This window comes from Piliocolobus tephrosceles, chromosome 2, assembly GCF_002776525.5.
Source record: "Piliocolobus tephrosceles isolate RC106 chromosome 2, ASM277652v3, whole genome shotgun sequence".
NCBI classification, from domain to species: domain Eukaryota; kingdom Metazoa; phylum Chordata; class Mammalia; order Primates; family Cercopithecidae; genus Piliocolobus; species Piliocolobus tephrosceles.
In genome coordinates this window covers 164354766-164375750 of record NC_045435.1, presented here as the reverse complement: position 1 = coordinate 164375750, position 20985 = coordinate 164354766, and the positions used below count along the sequence as shown (strand labels likewise).

General features: G+C 42.9%; 1 protein-coding gene across 14 annotated transcripts in view; it reads left to right on the top strand.

Annotated features, from left to right (window-relative positions):
• TFDP2 (transcription factor Dp-2) overlaps positions 1-19069 on the top strand; it is a 197850-nt gene extending 178781 nt beyond the window's left edge. For 10 of the 14 annotated variants that reach the window (XM_026454189.1, XM_026454187.1, XM_026454185.1 and 7 more), the window contains 5 exons: positions 1987-2055; positions 7473-7624; positions 11915-12081; positions 17580-17685; positions 17902-18110. In XM_026454189.1, coding sequence (XP_026309974.1) covers positions 1987-2055; positions 7473-7624; positions 11915-12081; positions 17580-17685; positions 17902-18085 — 678 coding nt within the window. In that variant the 3' untranslated portion in view covers positions 18086-18110. Of the gene's footprint in view, positions 1-1986; positions 2056-7472; positions 7625-11914; positions 12082-17579; positions 17686-17901 lie in introns of all 14 variants that reach the window. The other 4 variants (XM_026454184.1, XM_023192111.1, XM_026454186.1 and 1 more) reach the window with 3 other exon arrangements.
• Positions 19070-20985: the final 1916 nt, after the last annotated feature.

Here is a 20985-nt window from a genome sequence, read left to right as displayed (position 1 = left end):
AAAGGGAAGCAGTTGATAAATCACAAAGAGAAGGGTTGATAGGATGTTTTTTGAAGGATCACTCTGCCAGTGGGTTGGAAGTAAAATTAACAGGTAGGGAAGGAAATGGAATGGAGGAGGGGGATTAGAGATGGTCTGAGTTATAGCAGTGGCCATGAGATTGGAGAGGTGTTATAGAGGTAGAATCAGTGTGGCTTAACCTAGTTGGATGAGGGACAGGTAAGGGGCCTTGCTTGTCAGACCTTCTGATAAAGGGATGCTCCTACAACATCTTTTCCAATGTAGAATGCCACACAGATTTTACAGTGAATCTTAAGTAATTTAAAAGTAAAACGTGGTACATTAGAGGAACCATGAATGGAAACTCACTAGTGTAAACTAGACTGGATGCGGAGCAAGTAAGAGATAATCTGCTGAAGCAGACAAGAAAAATGTCTTATTTGATGATCGAAAGACAAAACTGTAACAAATTTAAAGATCTTAATTGTCTTTTATTTGTGATTCTAGAATCTGGCAACACCTCACTAGTAAGTAGAATGAGTGTTCCTATAAGCTGAGCAGAAGAGGTTGAACATTATTCAGTGTTTTAAAGATAGAGAAGCAGCAAAGGCAGATAGACGCAGAAACAGAACAAAAAGCAGATTGGACATTTCAATGTCACTTTCCTTATAAGGGTAAAACAGAGAAGACTCTCTTATGCCAGCTGCAACTGGCCTGTTTGGGTAGTTTACTATTCTCTTTCTCTCCTGATATCCTAGGTCAGATAAACAACTGAGTTTTGGCCTGGTGGCATGGAACTTCAGCATGAGTGACTCCCTTTTAGTTTGGTCTGTTGGGCCTAGTGCAGGAGCTCAGTCCAAACCAGTGGGCTCCTGTAAATTTTCTTTCTTTTTTTTTTTTTTTGTTTTGAGTTGGAATTTTGCTCTGTCACCCAGGCTGGAGTTCAATGGCGTGATCTTTGTCAGCTCCTGCAACCTCCACCTCCCGGGTTCAAGCAGTTCTCCTGCCTCAGCCTCCCAAGTTGGAAGCTGGAAAATTTGTCCAATAAGTGAGTTTTTTTTTTTTTTTTTGAGACAGGGTCTTGCTTTGTTGCCCAGGCTAGAGTACAGTGGCGTGATCTCGGCTCACTGCAACCTCCACCTCCCGAGTTCAAGCAATTCTTGTGTCTCAGCCTCCCAATTAGCTGGGACTACCTGCACGCACCGCTACATACGGCTTTTGTATTTTTTGTAGAGATGGGATTTCGCCATGTTGGCCAGGCTGGTCTCAAACTCCTGATCTCAAGTGATTCTCCCACCTTGGCCTCCCAAAGTGCTGGGATTACAGGTGTGAGCCACTACGCCCAGCCTACCATGATGTGTGAGATATCTGTATGATCAGCTGTCCTCATTGGAGAGTCAGCTACACTGAAATTGTAAATAAGATCTTGCCTTATTCTCAGAGGAGTAATATAACAAAGTAATTAATAATAGAGTCCCTGTAGCCAGAGGGTTTAGGTTCAAATCTTGACTCTTGCCATTCACTAGCTGCGTGACATTGGGTAGTTACTCAAGCCCTCTATGCCTCCATTTCCTTCTCTGCAAAGTGGATAACAACAGGACTTAACTCATAAGGTTTTTGTGAAGATGAATTAAGATAATGTGTGTAAAATGCTTACTTTTGTGTTGGCAGATAGAGTAAGTATAAACTAAGTGGTACTATTACTTTGATTAGAACTTGAATAATAATTGCAACAAGTACTGCTAACAAGTATTCATTAAGTATATGATTTCATTTTTGATGACAGTTGCCACAGATCTGATGTTGTGCCTACTTGTTCACTCCAACCCCTGCCCCCTACAAAGATATGATTTGTCTTTATTCATATTGTTAAAATGGGTTGAGTTTCTCTAGGGAAAATGGTTATCTCAGAATAGGGACCTGGAAAGTGAATGATACTTTATACTCTACCTGTGTTCATATTATTTTGTAACCAATGTTTTAAAGATAGAGAAGCAGAGGCGGATAGAACGGATAAAGCAGAAGCGGGCCCAGTTGCAGGAACTTCTTCTACAGGTAAAGATGGCAAGATGTTTTCATTACCTTCCCTGTTTCTCCACTTCCTGCCTTTTGGAGTCAGTGTGTTTTCTAATTGTGGTGCCTCTGAGTAGTGTGTGGTGAGCCCACACCAGAGCAGCCTCTCTTACCTCCTAGCTTGTTGCCATCCACGTGCTTTGCCTTAAGATGGTCCCATCTGTTGCCATCATCTCAGCTCCACAGCAGCTTCCCTGCCCTGTGTATGACTTACACCAGGCAGCAGTTCACCGCTGACACTCAGGCCTCTCCAAACATGAACTGTCAAGTGTCTTTTTGTGTTTGTTAATTTTAACCCGAATTTGGAATATCCACTAGTGAAGCTAGTTAAATTTTAGGTGCTTCAAGTACAGTAATCAAATCTGCCTGTAATACTTATCAGTAAATGACAGAATGGCATGACATAATTCAGTAAGATTTTTGTTGTTGTTGTTTTTTGAGACTGAGTCTCGCTCTTTCACCAGGCTGGAATGCGGTGGTGCGATCTTGGCTCACTGTAACCTCTGCCTCCTGGGTTCAAGCCATTCTCTGCCTCAGCCTCCCAAGTAGCTGGGATTACAGGTGCCCACCACCATGCCTGGCAAATTTTTTCGTATTTTTAGTAGAGACGCGGTTTCACAATCTTGGCCAGGCTGGTCTTGAATTCTTGACCTTGTGATCTACCTGCCTCAGCCTCCCAAAGTGATGAGATTACAGACATGAGCCACTGCACCGGGTCTAATTCAGTAAGATTTATAGAAATACCAAAACTTAGGCTGGTGATATATACACACACACACACACAAAAAAAATTATATATATAATATTATATATGATGTATATATAATATATTTATATACATAATATATATTATATATAATTAATAATAATGTTATGTTTGAAGAGAATATTGTGCAGCTTTAAAAAAAGTAAGCTGAAATGGACAGTTTATTCCTATGCTTCTGCCTGTAGAATTCTACCAAACCCTCCTCCTTGAACTCCCGTGCTGCCATCTTCTTCCCCCGGCTGCCTCTCTGTTGTCCCTATCCCTGCATACTTATCTGCAGTATCCCCTAGCAACTCGCACCCCAAACCCTGTGCTGGGGCCTTCCTGGAATTTCCTCAAAACCGTGGAACATTTTGGAGCTTAATTTTTTTGGCATGTTATTTTTAAAAACCTGTTTATCAGCATGCCTACAGTTATCTGCCTATCAGAAAGAATGGTGCTGGGCAAGATCACCCTCATGTGTGTAGGACTTTCCCATCTCTAGATGCCTGATGCAAAGAATGAAACTGAATATTTTTTCCCTGTTTACCTCTGTACCATGAACACTGTTCTTTTATTTTTTAAAGTCCTGAACTTCTTTTCCTCTACTGTCTCTCAAACCAAATATTTATAAAAGATTTCCACCCAGGAGCAACCTGGCTGTCAACATTTATAGAAACAGGTCTCTCTAAACATTAAAGTGAAACCCAAAGTATAACTTAAATCAACTTGTGGTCTTCTGGTAAACATAAAACTTATTTCCGAAGGCCGGGCATGGTGGCTCACGCATGTAATCCCAGCACTTTGGAAGGTGGAGGCGGGCAGATCACTTGAGTTCAGGAGTTCGAGACCAGCCTGACCAACATGGAGAAACCCTAGCTCTACTAAAAATACAAAAAAATTAGCCAGGCATGGTGGCACATTCCTGTAATCCCAGCTACTTGGGAGAGGCTGAGGCAAGATGATCTCTTGAACCCGGGAGGCAGAGGTCGCAGTGAGCCGAGATCGCCCCACTGCACTCCAGCCTGGGCAACAAGAGCAAAACTTCATCTCAAAAAAAAAAAAGTATTTCCTCCTAGCATTTCAGTTTTTTTCCTTTCATCAAATAAACGAAGTTGTCATAGAAAGTAAATTAAGCAGCCGGGCGCGGTGGTTTACGCCTGTCATCCCAGCACTTTGGGAGGCTGAGGCGGGCAGATCACGAGGTCAGGAGTCCAAGACCAGCCTGACCAACATGGTGAAACCCCAACTCTACTAAAAATACAAAAAGCCAGGTGTGGCGATGCACACCTGTAATCTCAGGTACTCAGGAGGCTGAGGCAAGAGAATCACTTGAACCCGGGAGGTGGAGGTTGCAGTTAGCCGAGATTGCACCACTACACCCCAGCCTGGGCAACAGAGCAAGACTGTCTTTAAAAAAAAAAAAAAAAAGTAAATTAATCCATTTGCTATGGCTAAGCTCACTTGATTTTTTTTTTTTATAAGCTAATGTCACAACTCACTCATGTCACATGACACAGGTAACTATTACCTACTTGCTACCACCTCTCTTTTATTTTTGAATGCAGTAGAAGAATGGTGTGAGTAAAGCAAACCTGTAGATAAACCCAATATCCTACTTTTATCTCTATAATTGCCCCTTCCAGCCCTTAAACCTTTTCCATAACAAACACACAGGAAAATGAATGAACATACTTAAAGCTGTTCAGCCTCTGAAATAGATGTTAATGAGTTTGAAAAAGAAAAAAAGGCCAGAGGAAATCATTCAAAGGGCAACAAATAAGTCAGTTCAAAATAAGTGGGAAATTATTTTTCCTTTTTCTATCCAAAATAACGTTATGTGGTATATGAAATTTGTGACAATGTTAAAAAAACAACATTATGACCAGGTGCAGTGGCTCACGCCTGTAATCCTAGCACTTTGGGAGGCCGAGGCAGGCGGATCACAAGGTCAGGAGTTCAAGACCAGCCTGGCCAATATGGTAAAACCCCACCTCTACTAAAATTATGAAAATTAGCTGGGCATGGTGGCGGGTACTTGTAGTCCCAGCTACTTGGGAGCCTGAAGCAGGAGAATCATTTGAACCTGGGAGGCGGAGGTTGCAGTGAGCCAAGATCACACCACTGTACTCTAGCCTGGGCGACAGAGCAAAACTCCGTCTCAAAAAATAATAATAGTAATAATAAACATTATGTTTTTACTGCTCTCTTCACTTGAAAAACCACTGATACTATTAAATATGCACAGCATTAAACAGTGAATCACAGATATATAAGGGTCATTAGTTATCACTGCTTCTATTTCCCCATATACCGAGGTCCTCTTGTGGCCCTAGGGACACCAGGCAAGGCAAAGTTTAGGGACACCTCTTGAGATGTGTATTCTAGTAAAAGGGAAGAGAAGCTATGCAGGAGTATGTAAGCATTTAATTCTTTTTCTCAGTTCCACAGTTTAATCATAACTTTTCCTCATTATTAAATGAATTAAGCAATAAATTAGTTCTTTAGCAACAGAAAATAACGAAGCATAACCTCAATAATGTTTGGTAATGATACTGACAGTGCTAGTTATTGATAGTGATTTTTGGACATACTTAGGTCTACAATAAATTGGTGTTCATTATTTTTGGTGCATTTCAAAGAGTAGATGCTCCCTTTTTGGGGAGATAGCACTCAGCCATTTTAAGATAATAGTAATCTTTTTCTTTTCTTTTCTTTTCTTTTCTCTTTTCTTTCCTTTTCCCTTCCCCTTCCCCTTCCCCTTCCCTTTCCCTTCCCCTTCCCCTTCCCTTCTTTCCTTTTTTTCTTTTTTCTTTTCTTTTTCTTCTTGAGAAAGGGCCTCTGTTGCCCAGGCTGGAGTGTAGTGGCACAGTCATAGCTTACTGCATCCTCGAACTCCTAGGCTCAAGAGAACTTCCCACTTTGGCCTCCCAGAGTGCTGAGATTACAGGTGTGAGCTACCATGCCTGGCCAATAATAGTAATCTTACTGAAACTTTAGTTAAGGCCCAGAACCTGAAATAAACAATACTGATCACAAGATTGCTAAAATGTAAAAAATAGATTTATCAATACAGGGTGACAAGATATAACAAGCTAATGAAGGGGAATGAATGGCTCTGACTTGAGGAACTTCTAAATGTTATCTGTTTCTTGACCAGATGAAAAACTTGAACTGCATACAGTCTAGCTATGAAATTCTGTCATACATTTGCCTTATTTAAAAAAGTTATAATGGCTGGGCGCGGTGGCTCAAGCCTGTAATCCCAGCACTTTGGGAGGCCGAGATGGGCGGATCACGAGGTCAGGAGATCGAGACCATCCTGGCTAACACCGTCTCTACTAAAAAATACAAAAAACTAGCCGGGCGAGATGGTGGGTGCCTGTAGTCCCAGCTACTCGGGAGGCTGAGGCTGGAGAATGGCGTAAACCCGGGAGGCGGAGCTTGCAGTGAGCTGAGATCTGGCCACTGCACTCCAGCCTGGGCGACAGAGCAAGACTCCATCTCAAAAAAAAAAAAAAAAAAGTTATAATGATAACTTATTTGTTTGTGTGTTTGTTTGTTGGTTGGTTTTTCTGAGACAGAGTTTTGCTCTTGTTGCTCAGGCTGGAGTACAATGGTACGATCTCGGCTCACTGCAGCTTCCGTCTAAAAGGGAGATCACTTTCTTTGGCTTTTGAGTAATGGTTATAACTAAAAGTAGCAGCAAGATCCAGTAAAAAGATTTAGGCCTTGATGTATCTTATAATTAGCACTGAGCCTCAGTTACCTCATCTAGAAATGTCAGGTTGGGGAAGGCTGGGGCTGGATTCCAGACTGTGCCCAGAGGATGCTGAGAAGTTCTGGGGAGGTGCCTTAGAAACCATGTGGCTGTGCTTGAGGGCAGAGGTGGCAGAGTTTAGGACCTGGCCTCACTGCAGCCAGCCTGAAGAGTGCCACTTCCATCTGTTTTACATGAGTTTTTTTGTTTTGCTTTGTTTTCTTGAGACAGGGTCCCATTCTGTCAGCCAGGCTGGAATGCAGTGCTATGATCTCTGCTCACAGCAAATTCTGCCTCCTGGGTTCGAACAATCCTCCCACCTCAGCCTCCTGAGTAGCTGGGACTATAGGCACATACCACCATGCCCAGCTAGTGTTTGTATTTTTTGTAGAGATAGGGTTTTGCCATGTTGCCCAGGTTGGCCTTAAACTCCTGGACTCAAGCAATCCACCTGCTTTGGCCTCCCAAAGTGTTGGAATTACAGGCGTGAGCCACTGTGCCTGACCTCCAGTGATACTTTATTTGGAGAAAGGATTTTGTGGCTTTAAAATGTTTGCATATCCCTGGGCTAGACATCCTAAAGGGCATATTTGACCCCAATTTCTCAGGAGTCTGTGTTAGAGAAATGGTATCACCCTTGCTGTGTCGCTTGCTGAAGAGTTCCAGGTGCCTACTGGTTCTCTACCAGATTGTGAGGTTCTGTTTCTATGGATGATGGAAAAATGTATTTATTGAGTTAGATCATTCTTTCTGAAATGTTTAATTTTTAAAATTAATTCATTAGTGCAGGTGGGCTTTCTCTTTAAACCTCTAATTTTAAACTATATCTTAATTCTTTTAAATTCCAACTCACTTATGCACATTTGACCACATTCTTTTTATTGATCATTACAGCAAATCGCTTTCAAAAACCTGGTACAGAGAAATCGACAAAATGAGCAGCAAAACCAGGGCCCGCCGGCTCTGAACTCTACCATTCAGCTGCCATTCATAATCATCAATACAAGCAGAAAAACAGTCATAGATTGCAGCATCTCCAGTGACAAGTGAGTGGAGAACTAGGGATGGGTGCAGGACTGGCCTTCTGTTAACATTTTCATATCATTTGCAAACTCAAGAAGGATGCACTTTATTATCTGCACCCCTCCAAGGCTGGCTTCCTTGGGGCATATGAAACACCTCCTGAACCTTGGGTGCAATCTTGCACTAGTGTGTGCTCCAACCCTCACCCTCTACGGTCCCGTGTCTTGTGCCAGGCACTGTGCTGTCTGTATTATATGTGTATGGCGGTGTCTGGGCCCAACCTATGACATGCTGCGTGTATGTGGTAAGTCTGAGCAAATAACTGTGATAAGTTAGCCCAGGACTGTGGGTCTGGGACAAGGTAGATTCATTGGTGATTCACTGTCACAGTTCATTATGGGAATATTGTAGGTCAACATGTGGCATTAAACCAATTATTTCTTTGTTTTGCTATATCATAGTTATGCATGCTTCTGTTTATTAATGAATGTATGAATAGACATGAAAATGCTGGCACATTCTTTGCTTTCTTTAAATTGTGTTTTTACATTTTAACTAAGATCAATGATAATATTCATCATGGCAAATAAGAAGTAGCACTTTTTAAAATATAGAATTAATTTGTGATGTATTTTACCATTCATGAAAAAGTTTCTCTCAGTGGTCTTCAGGCTGTCGACCAGTACCATAAAAGAGTTAAGAGTATATATAGGGTGCAGAGTGAGACGGATGCATGTACCAGTTGTGGCTCCCCCACTTCGCTGCTGCAAAGCTCTGTTTTCTCAAGAACAAATAGGAATGATACTGGGGCCCCTATCACTTCCCAGCCTTGTTTTGAGGATTAAATAAGTTAATGTCTATGATGACTTGAGGTAAGCATTTTTTAAATGTTAGCTGCTGTTACAAAAGGTCAGCCTATTGTTTATTGTTCAAATTGGGATTTATTAATGCAAAAGAAGACTCTAATAATTGCATCGGTACCACAGGCATACCCCAGAACTGTCCCAGGGAGACCAGAACCTCCCGTCTCCTAGAGCCGTGACATTGCCTTTGGGCTTCACTGCCGCTTGTTTTCCCACTCTTCTTCCTGGCGCTCTTGCGCCCCCTGCCGGTCTCTGTTGTGTCCAGAGATTCCGGGCCACTTCAGTAAGAAGGCACACACACAAAAGAAGACTCGGAGGGGCGCGGTTGTTCACGCCTGTAATCCCAGCACTCTGGGAGACCGAGGGCGGTGGATCACCTGAGGTCAGGAGTTCGACACCAGCCTGGCCAACATAGTGAAACCCTGTCTCTACTAAAAATGGAAAAATTACCCAGGCTTGGTGGCGCACGCCTGTAGTCCCAGCTACTAGGGAGGCCTAGGCAGGAGAAACGCTTGAACCTGGGAGGCAGGGGTTGCAGTGAGCCAAGACTGTGCCACTATACTCCAGCCTGGATGACAGAGCAAGACTCTGTCTCAAAAAGAAAAAAAGAAAAAGAAAAGCAGCAGGAATTTCAAAACTATTTGATAATTGAGACTATAGACACAAAAGGAAATAGTAGAGACTGTGTAGCTTATGAAGTAAACCAGACCAATATATTTTTTTAAGAGTGGATTCTTGGCTGGGTGCGGCAGCTCATGCCTGTAATCCCAGCACTTTGGGAGGCCAAGGCGGGTGGATCACCTGAGGTCAAGAGTTCGAGACCAGCCTGGCCAACATGGTGAAACCCTGTCTCTACTAAAAGTACAAAAGTTAGCGTGGTGGCTCACACCTGTAATCCCAGCTATTCGGGAGGCTGAGGTGGGAGAATCGCTTGAACCCAGGAGGCAGAGGTTGCAGTGAGCCAAGATTGCGCCACTACACTCCAGCCTGGGCAACAAGAGCAAAACTCCGTCTCAAAGAGAGAAAAAAAAAAAAAAAAGTGAATTCTCACTGTTCTCACTATTGCCCAGGCTGGAGTGCAGTGGCTGTGTACAGGCATGATCATAGCTCACTGCAGCCTCAAACTCCTGGGCTCAAGCGGTCCCCCGCCTCAACCTTCCTTGTAGCTGGGACTGCAGGTGCACACCTCCTTGGCCATCTAAAGCTGATCCATTTTTTAATCTTCTTAAGTTTCTTACTTTCTTTTTTTTTTTTTTTTTTTTTTGAGATGGAGTCTTGCTCTGTCTCCCAGGCTGGAGTGCAGTGGTGCAATCTCGGCTCATTGCAGGCTCCACCCTCTGGGTTCACGCCATTCTCCTGCCTCAGCCTCCCGAGTAGCTGGGACTACAGGGGCTCGCTACCATGCCTGGCTAATTTTTTGTATTTTTAGTAGAGACGGGGTTTCACCGTGTTAGCCAGGATGGTCTCGATATCCTGACCTCGTGATCTGCCCGCCTCAGTCTCCCAAAGTGCTGGGATTACAGGCGTGAACCACCACGCCCAGCCTCTTCTTAAGTTTCTTAACCTCTCTGAGATTGTGTTCCTTTCTCCACAAAAATAAGAATTACAGAATTTACCTTGCCAGTTTCAAAAAGTTATGGATAAATTAATATAGAACCCAGCCCAGTGGTCAGTAAGTGGTAGATACCTGAATTATTTTCCACACACTTGCAAGTTCTTTATAAATATATGTCAAAGAGGACCATTAACAGTCTCAGAAAACTGAGAATTCAGGCTGGGCGTGGTGGCTCACGCCTGTAATCCCAGCACTTTGGGAGGCCAAGGTGGGTGGATCACAAGGTCAGGAATTCGAGACCAGCCTGACCAACATGGTGAAACCCCATTTCTACTAAAAATACAAAAATTAGCCAGGTGTGGTGGCACGCGCCTGTAATCCCAGCTACTCAGGAGGCTGAGGTAGGAGAATCGCTTGAACCCAGGAGGCAAAGGTTGCACTGAGCCAAAATCGTGCCACTGTACTCTAGCCTGGGCGACAGAGCAAGACTCCGTCTCAAAAAAAAAAAAAAGAAAAAAAGAAAACCGAGAATTCTAGAAAATGGTTAGCATCTTTTCAGATAAAAAACACAAAACTTAGCATTCTAGGTACTCTCTCTAGTTAGTCTCTTGTTTTGTATGGAGAATTATAAAACTGTCTCCTTAGGTTAGTCTCTTAAGTCTAAAAAGAATGACAGGAAAATCTGGGAATCATTGGCCTAGGGGAATTATGGACACTGTTCCCCCAGGCTAGAATCTGGTGAGGCTTCCATCTCTTGGGTGGTCCCTGACTCATGCCCTTTCCTTGGCCTTCCTTTGAGTGGAGGGAAGGAGGCTCTGAGTAGCTTGTACAAGCTTGTTATCCAACATAGGTCCAAAAACCCTATCTTTCAGTTACTTTGGTGATGCAACCTTTCCCCATAATTAGCCGGGAGGCTTTCCACAATGAGGATTACATTTACAAAGCGATCTGCTTTTAACAGATGCCTGAAATCATCCCTGTGGCAGGTACCCACTTCAGATTTTTTTAAAAAGTTGTTATTGTACTTTAATCAAATTCATATAGATTACTTAAATTGGTATTTTGCTTCAAATTAAAATTTTTGCTCCTAAGATAATCTATTGTTCAAATTATCTTAAATAGGGTATAAAGTTTTACCCTCGTATGATTTTAATAGAATTTCATGACCAGGTGAAACCTACCATTGTCCCCGAACCCTGTCTCTGCAGCCCATGATGAAGGTGTTCCAGACCTAGCCTGGGAGTCAGAAGGACTGTGTCTTCCTTCTTTTGCCTCTTGATTGAAGTGTGTTGGGCTGCTGGGAAGCTGGGCATCCAGTTTGGGTGCTTTTCAAGCATATTTGGAAATGTGCTTGTATTACATGTGACACTTTTTCTTAAAACATTTTACTCCTTAGCGTCTCAGGACAGGATTTGGGGTTGTTTTCATTTATTGAAAGTCTTCTATTTATTGCTTATCTAAAGTAGGCTGTAGCTAACAGTTGACTCATGAAAATGAAGTAAGCATTCAAAATTTTTTTTTCCTCAAAGCTAACAGGTCAACTCAGGGATATTGTAATATTAAAGTAGAAAGGCTTTTCTTTTGTAGCAAAGCTATAGGCAACTTTGAAAAGTACTGGATTTAGAACAAAATTTCTATCCTGTTTGCAACAGCGTTAGGGCTAAAGTTTGTGGATTTCTATCATCTGTCAGAGGAATGTTGTTTTAATTGGGAAAGTATTTTTGAGATGTCATTCCCCTGACAGAGCAGAATGACTTGTGGCTCTCTAAATGGTAGCCATTTCTAGCACTATAGCTGGATTTAGGCCCCCATTCTGTTACTTAAAGTACAGAATACAAAACTATTCAGACCTCTCCAGCACCACCAAAAACCCTTTACTTTGTTTCCTGATGCAGGTTTGAGTATCTTTTCAATTTTGACAACACCTTTGAGATCCATGATGACATAGAAGTACTAAAGCGGATGGGAATGTCATTTGGCCTGGAGTCAGGCAAATGCTCTCTGGAGGATCTGAAACTTGCAAAATCCCTGGTGCCAAAGGCTTTAGAAGGTTATATCACAGGTATGTTAACTGATGCTTTCATGTGTCGTCCCTGATTAAATGTTGAATCCAAACTTGTGAAAACCTTTCTTATAGAAAATTGCAAAATTTTAGAACATCTGTGCTTGTGTGAACAGACTGAAACCTTTAACACTTTAGGACCATTTTTTCAAAAATTAGATTATGTAATAGTATGTAATGTTACGAAACAATCTATTTAAACTAGGTACTGGGAATTACTAGATCTCTCTGAAGAGTCAAATGTAGTGCTGAGTGAGCCAATTTAGATGTAATAGTGTATAATGTAGATGTAATTCATACATTCTTACTCCTGTGTAAAATTGCATTATATGAATACATCACAGCTTTTCTGTTTATTTTACTGAAAATAAACCTTTAGTTTGTTTCCGATTCCTTGATGTTCAAATACAGTGCTGCTTTGAACATTCCTATCCATGTATCCCAGTGACCACATGCAAATGTACAGATTGAACTTGTTAGGTCAGAGTTGGGTACATTTTCAGCTTTACTAGATGATACCAAAAATTTTCAATTTGATTTTACCAAATTACACTTTCGCCAGCAGAGTAGAAGTGTTCTATTTTCCCAATCAGGTGGGTCTGAAATTATATCATTGTAGCTTTTCTAAATTGAGATTGAATTCGCATGCCATAAAATACACCATTTAAAAATGTCAGGTCAGTGGTGTTTTGGTATACCCACAAGGTTGCTAATCATCACCACTATCTAATTCCAGAATATTTTAATTTAAAAACCCAAAAAGAAACCCAAACCATTAACAGTCTTTCTCTATTCCCCCATTCTCCCTCAGCCCCTGGCAACCACTAATCTACTTCGTGTCACTATGAATTTGCCTATTCTAGACAGATGCTTTGTGTGAACGGAACCCTACAGCATGGGGTATTTTGTGGATGGCTTCTTTCACGTAGTGTAATGTTTCAAGGTTCGTTCATGTTGTAGCACCATCAGTACTTCATTCCTCTTTATTGCCAAATACTATTCCATTGTATGGATGGACCACGTTTTGTTGATCCATTCATCAGTTGGTAGACATTTGGACTGTTTCCACTTTTTGGCTATTTCGAATGATGCTGCTGTTAATGTTTTTATAAAAGTTTATGTGTAAACATATGTTTTTAGCTCTAAAAACATACACCTAAGAGTGAAATTGCTGGGTCATATGGTAACCCTGTGTTTAACATTTTAAGGAAATACCGAACTGTTTTCCAAAGCTCCTGTACCACCATTTACAGTCCAACCAGCAATGGATGAGGGTTCCAATTTCTCCACATCCTTATTTACTTGTTTAGAGATGGGGTCTCACTCTGTCACCCAAGCTGGAGTGCAGTGGCGCAGTTTGGCTCACTGCAACCTCCACCTCCCAGGTTCCGGTGATTCTCCTGCCTCAGCCTCCTGAGTACCTGGGATTACAGGCACCTTGCCACCACGCCTGGTTAGTTTTGGTATTTTTAGCAGAGACAGGGTTTCACCATGTTGGCCAGGCTGATCTGGAACTCCTGGCCTGAATTCGCCTGACTCAGCCTCCCAAAGTGTTGGGATTATACATGTGAGCCACCGTGCCTGGCCTCCACATCCTTTTCTACACTTGTCATTATACATCTTTTGAATTATAGCCATCCTCACAGAAGTGAAGTGGTATCGCTGTGATTTTTGTGGAGGGCAGGGCAGGGCAGTGGTGGAGGGGAGAGAGTCTTGCTCTCCAGGCTGGAGTGCCGTGGCGCAATCTCCGCTCACTGTAGCCTCAAACTCCAGGACTCAAACAATCCACCCACCTCAGCCTCCTGAGTAGCTGGGACCACAGATGTATGCCACCATGCCTGGTTAAATCTTTTTTTTTTTTTTGGTATGTTTGGTAGAGATGGGGCTTTGCCATGTTGTCCAGGCTGGTCTCAAACTTCTGAGCTCAAGCGATCCACCTGCCTTGGCTCCCACTGTAATTTTGATTTGCATTTCCCTAATGACTTCTGATGTTGAGCGTCTTTTCATGTGTTTATTGACTATTTGTATATCTTCCTCAGAAATATGTCTGTTCACATCCTTTGCCCATTTTGGGTTTTTTTTTTTTTTTTTTGAGAGAGAGTCTTGCTCTGTTACCCAAGCTGGAGTGCAATGGCGCAGTCTCGGCTTACTGCAACCTCCACCTCCTGGGTTCAGGCGATTCTCCTGTCTCAGCCTTCCAAGTAGCTGGAATTACAGGCGCCCACCACCACACCTGGCTAATTTTTGTATTTTTAGTAGCGATGGGATTTCATCATATTGGCCAGGCTGGTCTCAAACTCCTGACCTCAGGTGATCCACCCACCTCGGCCTCCCACAGTGCATCCTTTACCCATTTTTAAATAAAGTTACTTGTCTTTTTATTGAGTTGTAAAATTATACTGAGTATACTTGAAAACAGAAGCACTATGTTTTACGTGTCTTATAATTAAGATTTTTTTTTACTAATTTAGAAATCTTCCTGATTTTCCTAATTCCTGAAAATATTACACATTTTGCAGATATAATTTGACTATATAGGTTAGGTGCAGTGGCTCACGCCTGTAAAAATCCCAGCTCTTTGGGAGGCCAAGGCAGGCATATCACTTGAGGTCAGGAGTGCGAGACCAGACTGGCCAACATGGCGAAACCCTGTCTCTACTAAAAATGCAAAAAACCCTGTCTCTACTAAAAAAAATGCATGTGGTGACACATGCCTGTAATTCCAGCTCTTTGAGAGGCTGGGGCAGGAAAATCACTTGAACCTGGGAGGCGGAGGTTGCGGTGAACAGAGATCGCACCACTGCATTCCAGCCTGGGCAACAGAGTGAGACTCTGTCTTTAAAAAAAAAAAAAAAAAAAAAAAAAAATTGACTATGTAAGCAGTGATTTTGCCTTTGCTTTCTTTTGTTTCTTTCATTTGTAAGTATAACCATCTAGAATTTCACATCGCTTTTTAAAGGCATTTTAATGCTAGTTCTAAGATACATTAAATCCCATGTAAGCAGAAAGGTAGCTTTAATTTTGTTTTACTCTATGATTTGGCCCTTTGCTCACAACAGAAGAGTTTCTTGGCTGAGATCTGGTTTCTGTTTTAGTTCTTCGGTTGGCACCATTCATCCCCTGCAAGGGCCCCCCGCTTCTCCTTGCCCCTCGGCCCACCTGTTCTGTCTCCCCACCCAGCTTTCTCCCCACGCTCTCCAGCCTGGGTCCTGCTGTGTCATTGGAAGTCCAGCAGAATCTGAATAAAGGGCTTACCCAATAAATCACCAGAACTTTATTTTAGCTTACTCCCAGTGAAAAGGCTCAGGGCGATTAGGCAGGCTCTGTGGTTTTGATCTCTTCGTGACCTCATTTGCAGACTGGGATACAGACTTTCTCTGGTTAGTTCAAAGGAAGAAACATGTGCCTCTCGTGTGTAAAGGGGCAGAATGGCCTGGGTGGGAGTGTGAGAACCATTGTGTGGATCCTGTGATAATAGGAAAGAAATGTAGGCTTTTCCAATCCATTGTAAAAAGAGAATGCAATGTGTTATGCTCACAAACAAGTAAATAGCTGTGTTCTGACAGAAGGTTTCTATAGTTCTATATACTAATTAATATTCAGCACAGGATTCTGGCATTAATGTTATTTTCTTGTACAGACTTGTTGTTATTTAATGTATTTAAAGTCTGTTATTCTTCTTAGACTTGAAGTCTTTTTTTTCCACAGCTGTCTCAAAGAAAAAGGTTCATAAGACGGTTTTAAAATTAGCATAGTCATTTAGTTTACTTTTTTCCTACATGGGAATGGCCTCTTGGATACCAGAGTTTCCAATCTAAATCATATAGTTTCATTTTTTTGTACAGTAATTGCAAAAAGATTTTGATTAAATTAAATCATAGCTCATTTTGGCAGATAGCATTTTCTGAGTATGTGTTTGGGCTTATAGAATTTCATTTTAGGAATTACTTTTAATGTATCTACCACTTATTTTGTAAAGTGGCAGCTGACAGAAACTATACTCATTCATTCAGTAACTTTTTTGGGCTTTTTTTTGTTTTTCTTTTGAGACAGAGTCTTGCTCTGTCACCCAGGCTGGAGTGCAGTGGCACGATCTAGGCTCACTGCAACCTCCACCTCCTGGGTTCAAGTGATTCTCCTGCCCCAGCCCCTCTAGTAGCTGGGATTACAGGCGTGTATCACCATGCCTGGCTAATTTTTGTATTTTTAATAGAGATGGGGCTTTGCTATGTTTGCCAGGTTGGTCTTGAACTCCTGAGCTTAAGCAGTCTGCCCACCTTGGCCTCCCAAAGTGCTGGGATTACAGGCATGAGCCACTGTGCCTGGCCACATTTAGATCTTACATGTTCCAGTTACTGCCTTCTTTGAGCTAACACTGTAGATGGGAAGATTAAAAGTATTAAACCAGTAAAATTACAATAAGAATTGATCAGTGTTGTCATAGGAGAAATGTGGTATATGTATAGAAAAGAAGATGGCAAGGAGATATCAAGAAAATTTTTTTTTTTTTTTTTTTTTTTTTTTTTTTTTTTGAGATGGAGTTTCACTCTGGTTGCCCAGACTGGAGTGCAATGGTGCGATCTCAGCTCACTGCAACCTCCGCCTCCTGGGTTCAAGCGAATCTCCTGCCTCAGCCTCCCGAGTAGCTAGAATTACAGGCATGTGCCACAGCGCCCAGCTCATTCTGTATTTTTAGTGGAGATGGGTTCTCCACGTTGGACAGGCTGGTCTTGAACTCCCGACCTCAGGTGATCCACCTGCCTTGGCCTCCCAAAATGCTGGGATTACAGGCATGAGCCACTGTGCCCAGCCCAAAATATTTTCTGTAGACTAAAACAGTAATGTCTGTCTCCACCTCATTAAAAACATGACTGCATGTGAGTTTTTAAAAATAAGAGTTTGAATTAGAAAGCAAAGGATACCAGGAAAAATCTTGTCAGGAAAAAGAATAGGTATTTGATGAGTAGCAGCATTGAGTTCACCAGCAGCAGGCACCTGAAAAGACACCGCGGCAGGGGTTTTGGCCAAAACAGATCTGTCTGCCCTCTAAGCAGGGTGGCCTTCTTACCTCATGTGTTTCTGATTTGATTTTCTCTTTTCCCACTTCTGTCTTTGGCTGTCAACACCACAGTCCAGGTCTTTTGTGGTGAGGGCAGCCCAGGCACTGAGGATGGTGCACTGGGCTGTATCCCGTGGGCTGTGCTCTGGAGGGCTGATCTAAGAAAAAAGAGTAAGAAAGCGCCTGTGAGTGTTTTCATTTGAATACCTTCTCTCTATAAGCTGCCTTCCCATATTTTTTTTTCCTGCTCTTGTGTTCTAGAGTTTCTTTATCTTCCAAGAAGATGAAGAAACCTGGGTTCTTCTCACAGCAAGAGAATTGTCTAGCTGTCATGAAGAATAAGCTTAGCTCTTGCTTTTCTGTGCTTTCTGCAGACTGTAACAACAGCAGCCACAGAACTTGCAGGACCGACATTTTTTGTTCTCATTTTTTCCTTTAGATATCTCCACAGGACCTTCTTGGTTAAATCAGGGACTACTTCTGAACTCTACCCAATCAGTTTCAAATTTAGACCTGACCACTGGTGCCACCTTACCCCAGTCAAGGTACGTATTTTTTTCAGGGTTAGAAAGGCAAACCCCAGAGCCCTGACTGTCTGTGTAGGGGTGAGCCGGGGTCATGTTACTGCCAGCACAGGTCCTGCTGAGCAGGTTTGTGGCAGATCTCACCAATGGCACCTCCTTCCTATGTTTTTATTCCTATGTTTTACAAAACTGTTTATACCACATTAATGAGCCTGTGTGTTTTTAATTGTTTGCTAGTGTAAACCAAGGGTTATGCTTGGATGCAGAAGTGGCCTTAGCAACTGGGCAGTTCCTGGCCCCAAACAGTCACCAGTCCAGCAGTGCAGCCTCTCACTGCTCCGAGTCCCGAGGCGAGACCCCCTGTTCGTTCAATGATGAAGATGAGGAAGATGAGGAGGAGGATTCCTCCTCCCCAGAATAAAGACAAGAGAAAGCCTACGTTTCAATATGTGATGCTCATGTGTGTTTGTAGTGTGAGCTCTTGTTTTTGAAATGATTGCTTCAGTCTTTGCCTTTGTTTGCACTGTGTGTTCAGTGAAAACTAGAGAAACACAATAAGCAAATCACATGAAGGCTGAGATGATTGAACATAGTGTGAATGAAAGTCTGGCCAACAGAGCAGTAGGTGATATAACAAACAAAGGATGCTTTCTGAGGAGATAGTGGGGATAATCCCTGAAGAGTTGGCAGTGTGAGTGTGCTCATTTATCTGCTGTGAGGTGGGATTTTTGTGTTCCTCACACCCATGTAATTATTCTTAGAATTGAGATTGCTACACGGAGCAGTCCTTGACGATCATGTTTCTGACGTTTCTCTTCCCTGCCTGGACTGGCCTTTGACAAGGCGGAAATGAACATGAAAAGTCCCCAGGAGAGGGGAGCTGTGTAGTGAGGGATACTGAGGGCAGTCCTGTGGCCGAGGGGCACGGATTGAACTGCTGAACTAGTTGGAGGTCTAGTTAAGGTGCTTTACGCATCAGCTGCCTTAGACAGCTTCTAGAAAGGAGCAAGCGCTACTTCTTAAGTACTTAAGTGACATTTAGATAATTTATAGTAAAACTGAAATTATTATTAATTAGCCAATGCATTGATGCATAGAATTTACTAGGGCTACTTCTGGAAGCCAAAATAGAATAGCATTTCCATGTGCATTAAATACTTTGCCAGCACTGCCTTTTGCCAGCATCCTAAATCTGGAGTTTTACAAAGAGGGAAACTGTATCTTTGGGTTGATCAAAGCTACGCATTTCATACAGCCTTTCATTTAAAACAAGACACATTCCTATGACCAAATTGCTTGTCTACAGTTCCCTGCAGCAATTGTATGATCTCACCCAGTGTGCAATTTGTGAAGATGAACCAAATGTCATTACTTTTGTCTTAAAGAAAAGTGTATTTCAAGAATATGACCAGCAATGTTTCCTTCTACATGTCACCTTTTTTCACATTTTCATTAGTCAGAATGACCTTATTGAGCTTACTTCTGGGGTCAGTTGCATTGCAAACTAATCCAATATTTAGTGTTTCACAGAAACACTGGAAAACATTGAACACTCCTACTGCCTGGATATGTGGTAGTGCGGTTCTGTGGTTTATGGCTCTAGATGTCATTAGAAATACTGCAGTGGTGTATTCACAACTGCTTCTTCTCTGAATGAAAGAGTGTAGGGACATCTGCCACCATGGCCAGACCCTGGATTTCACATTAAGGCCTTGGAAAGGAGCAAATAATAATGGGAAAATTAACTCCAAAACTTTGACCTGAATCGTGGATTTATCCCAAGATGATGCTAGATGCACCAAGCATGGCCCAAATTGGTTCTTGTTTAAATCCCTTGGGGGAAGTGCAGGCTTCTTCCTGTGGTGCCTCTTTCTAGCCCCACCACCATGTTGACAGCATGGTGAGGAGGAGAAAGTTTTGGCTAGCTAAACATGTTTAATAAGGCCATAAAAACTGAGAAAGAAAAACACTCAACTTTAGCTGGAGCTCCTTTGATACAAAAGTCTCATTCTGTCAGAAATAAGCCATAGTACAGACTCAGAGATAGAGGCAGTTTCTAGAGAACTTGGTCTTATCATGGGTTCTGGAGCATACCTCTCAGACCAGTCAGGAACACCGGGGAGGTGACAGCAGGTCCCCAGGGACCTGCAGGGGACATTTCAACTGCACGGATCAGGATTTCCCTCCAAACCAACTGTCCTTTAAGGGGCAGCCTCCTCTTTTACTAACTTCACCCTTTCTCATCTCTGGGACCCAGCAGGGACCTGGAGAGGCCAATAGCCACAGCTACCTTTGTAGTCTTCAAAATATTGAACTGCAGGTCCCAAGATGCATTTCAGAATTTAAGACAGGTGCACTAATGATAACCATTCCTTCACCAAATAGCAACATTCTTGCCAGAGTTCTTGGGAACCTGTTTTCTTCTCTACTCTCCATCTCTGCTACTCTCATGCTTTAAATCGATAAAATATGGGCTTAAAAAAAGAAAGCCGCCAAAGACTCTCATCCTTATTGGTGCCCCACCATTGGCCACCCCAGCCATAGGTGTGTGCTGTTGGTGGTGAAGCAGTGTTAGGAAACTGGGGGCTAGGTGCAGCGCCTCCCGCCTGTCATCGTAGCACTTTGGGAGGCCGAGGCAGGCACATTGCTTGAGCTCAGGAGTTCAAGACCAACCTGGGCAACATGGCAAAACCCTGCCTCTACAAAAATACAAAAATTGGCCTTGTGTGGTGGGGCATGCCTGTTGTCCCAGCTACTCAAGAGGCTGAGATGGGAGGATTGCTTGAGCCCAGGAGGCGGAGGTTGTAGAGAGCCAAGATTTCACACCACTGCACTCCAGCCTGGGTGACAGAGCAAGACCCTGTCTCAAAAAAAAAAAAAAAAAAACGTGGGCGGGGGGCGCTGCGGGGAGAGAAGTTGTTACAATGCCCAGGCTGCTTTGTTACAGTGGCACGCTGGGTTACTTGCCATACACAGATCACTCCTCCCAGGGGTGCTGGCACACACTGTGGGGAGTTCAAGAGGCCTTTTCCCCTTGAGGGTGTGTGGCTGTCCCCCTTTCAAGCGTGTGGCATCACTGACTGAGGAAGTGCTGGCTCTATTTAGCACATGCACAGTGGCACTAGGACCTGTTTGGCCCTCACTGGGAAGGGCGGTGCCGCCTAAGCACACAGCAGCGCTTATGGGCCCCAGGTGCCTACCACACTGCCTTCCTCTTCCCCGCTGTCAGTCTGTCTCCTCCACGTGCTCGTTTCCTGTGGTGAGAGCAGTTGTGGTGTTTGTATACCTTGTGCCTTGTGATCAAGGTGGGCCTTGGAGGAA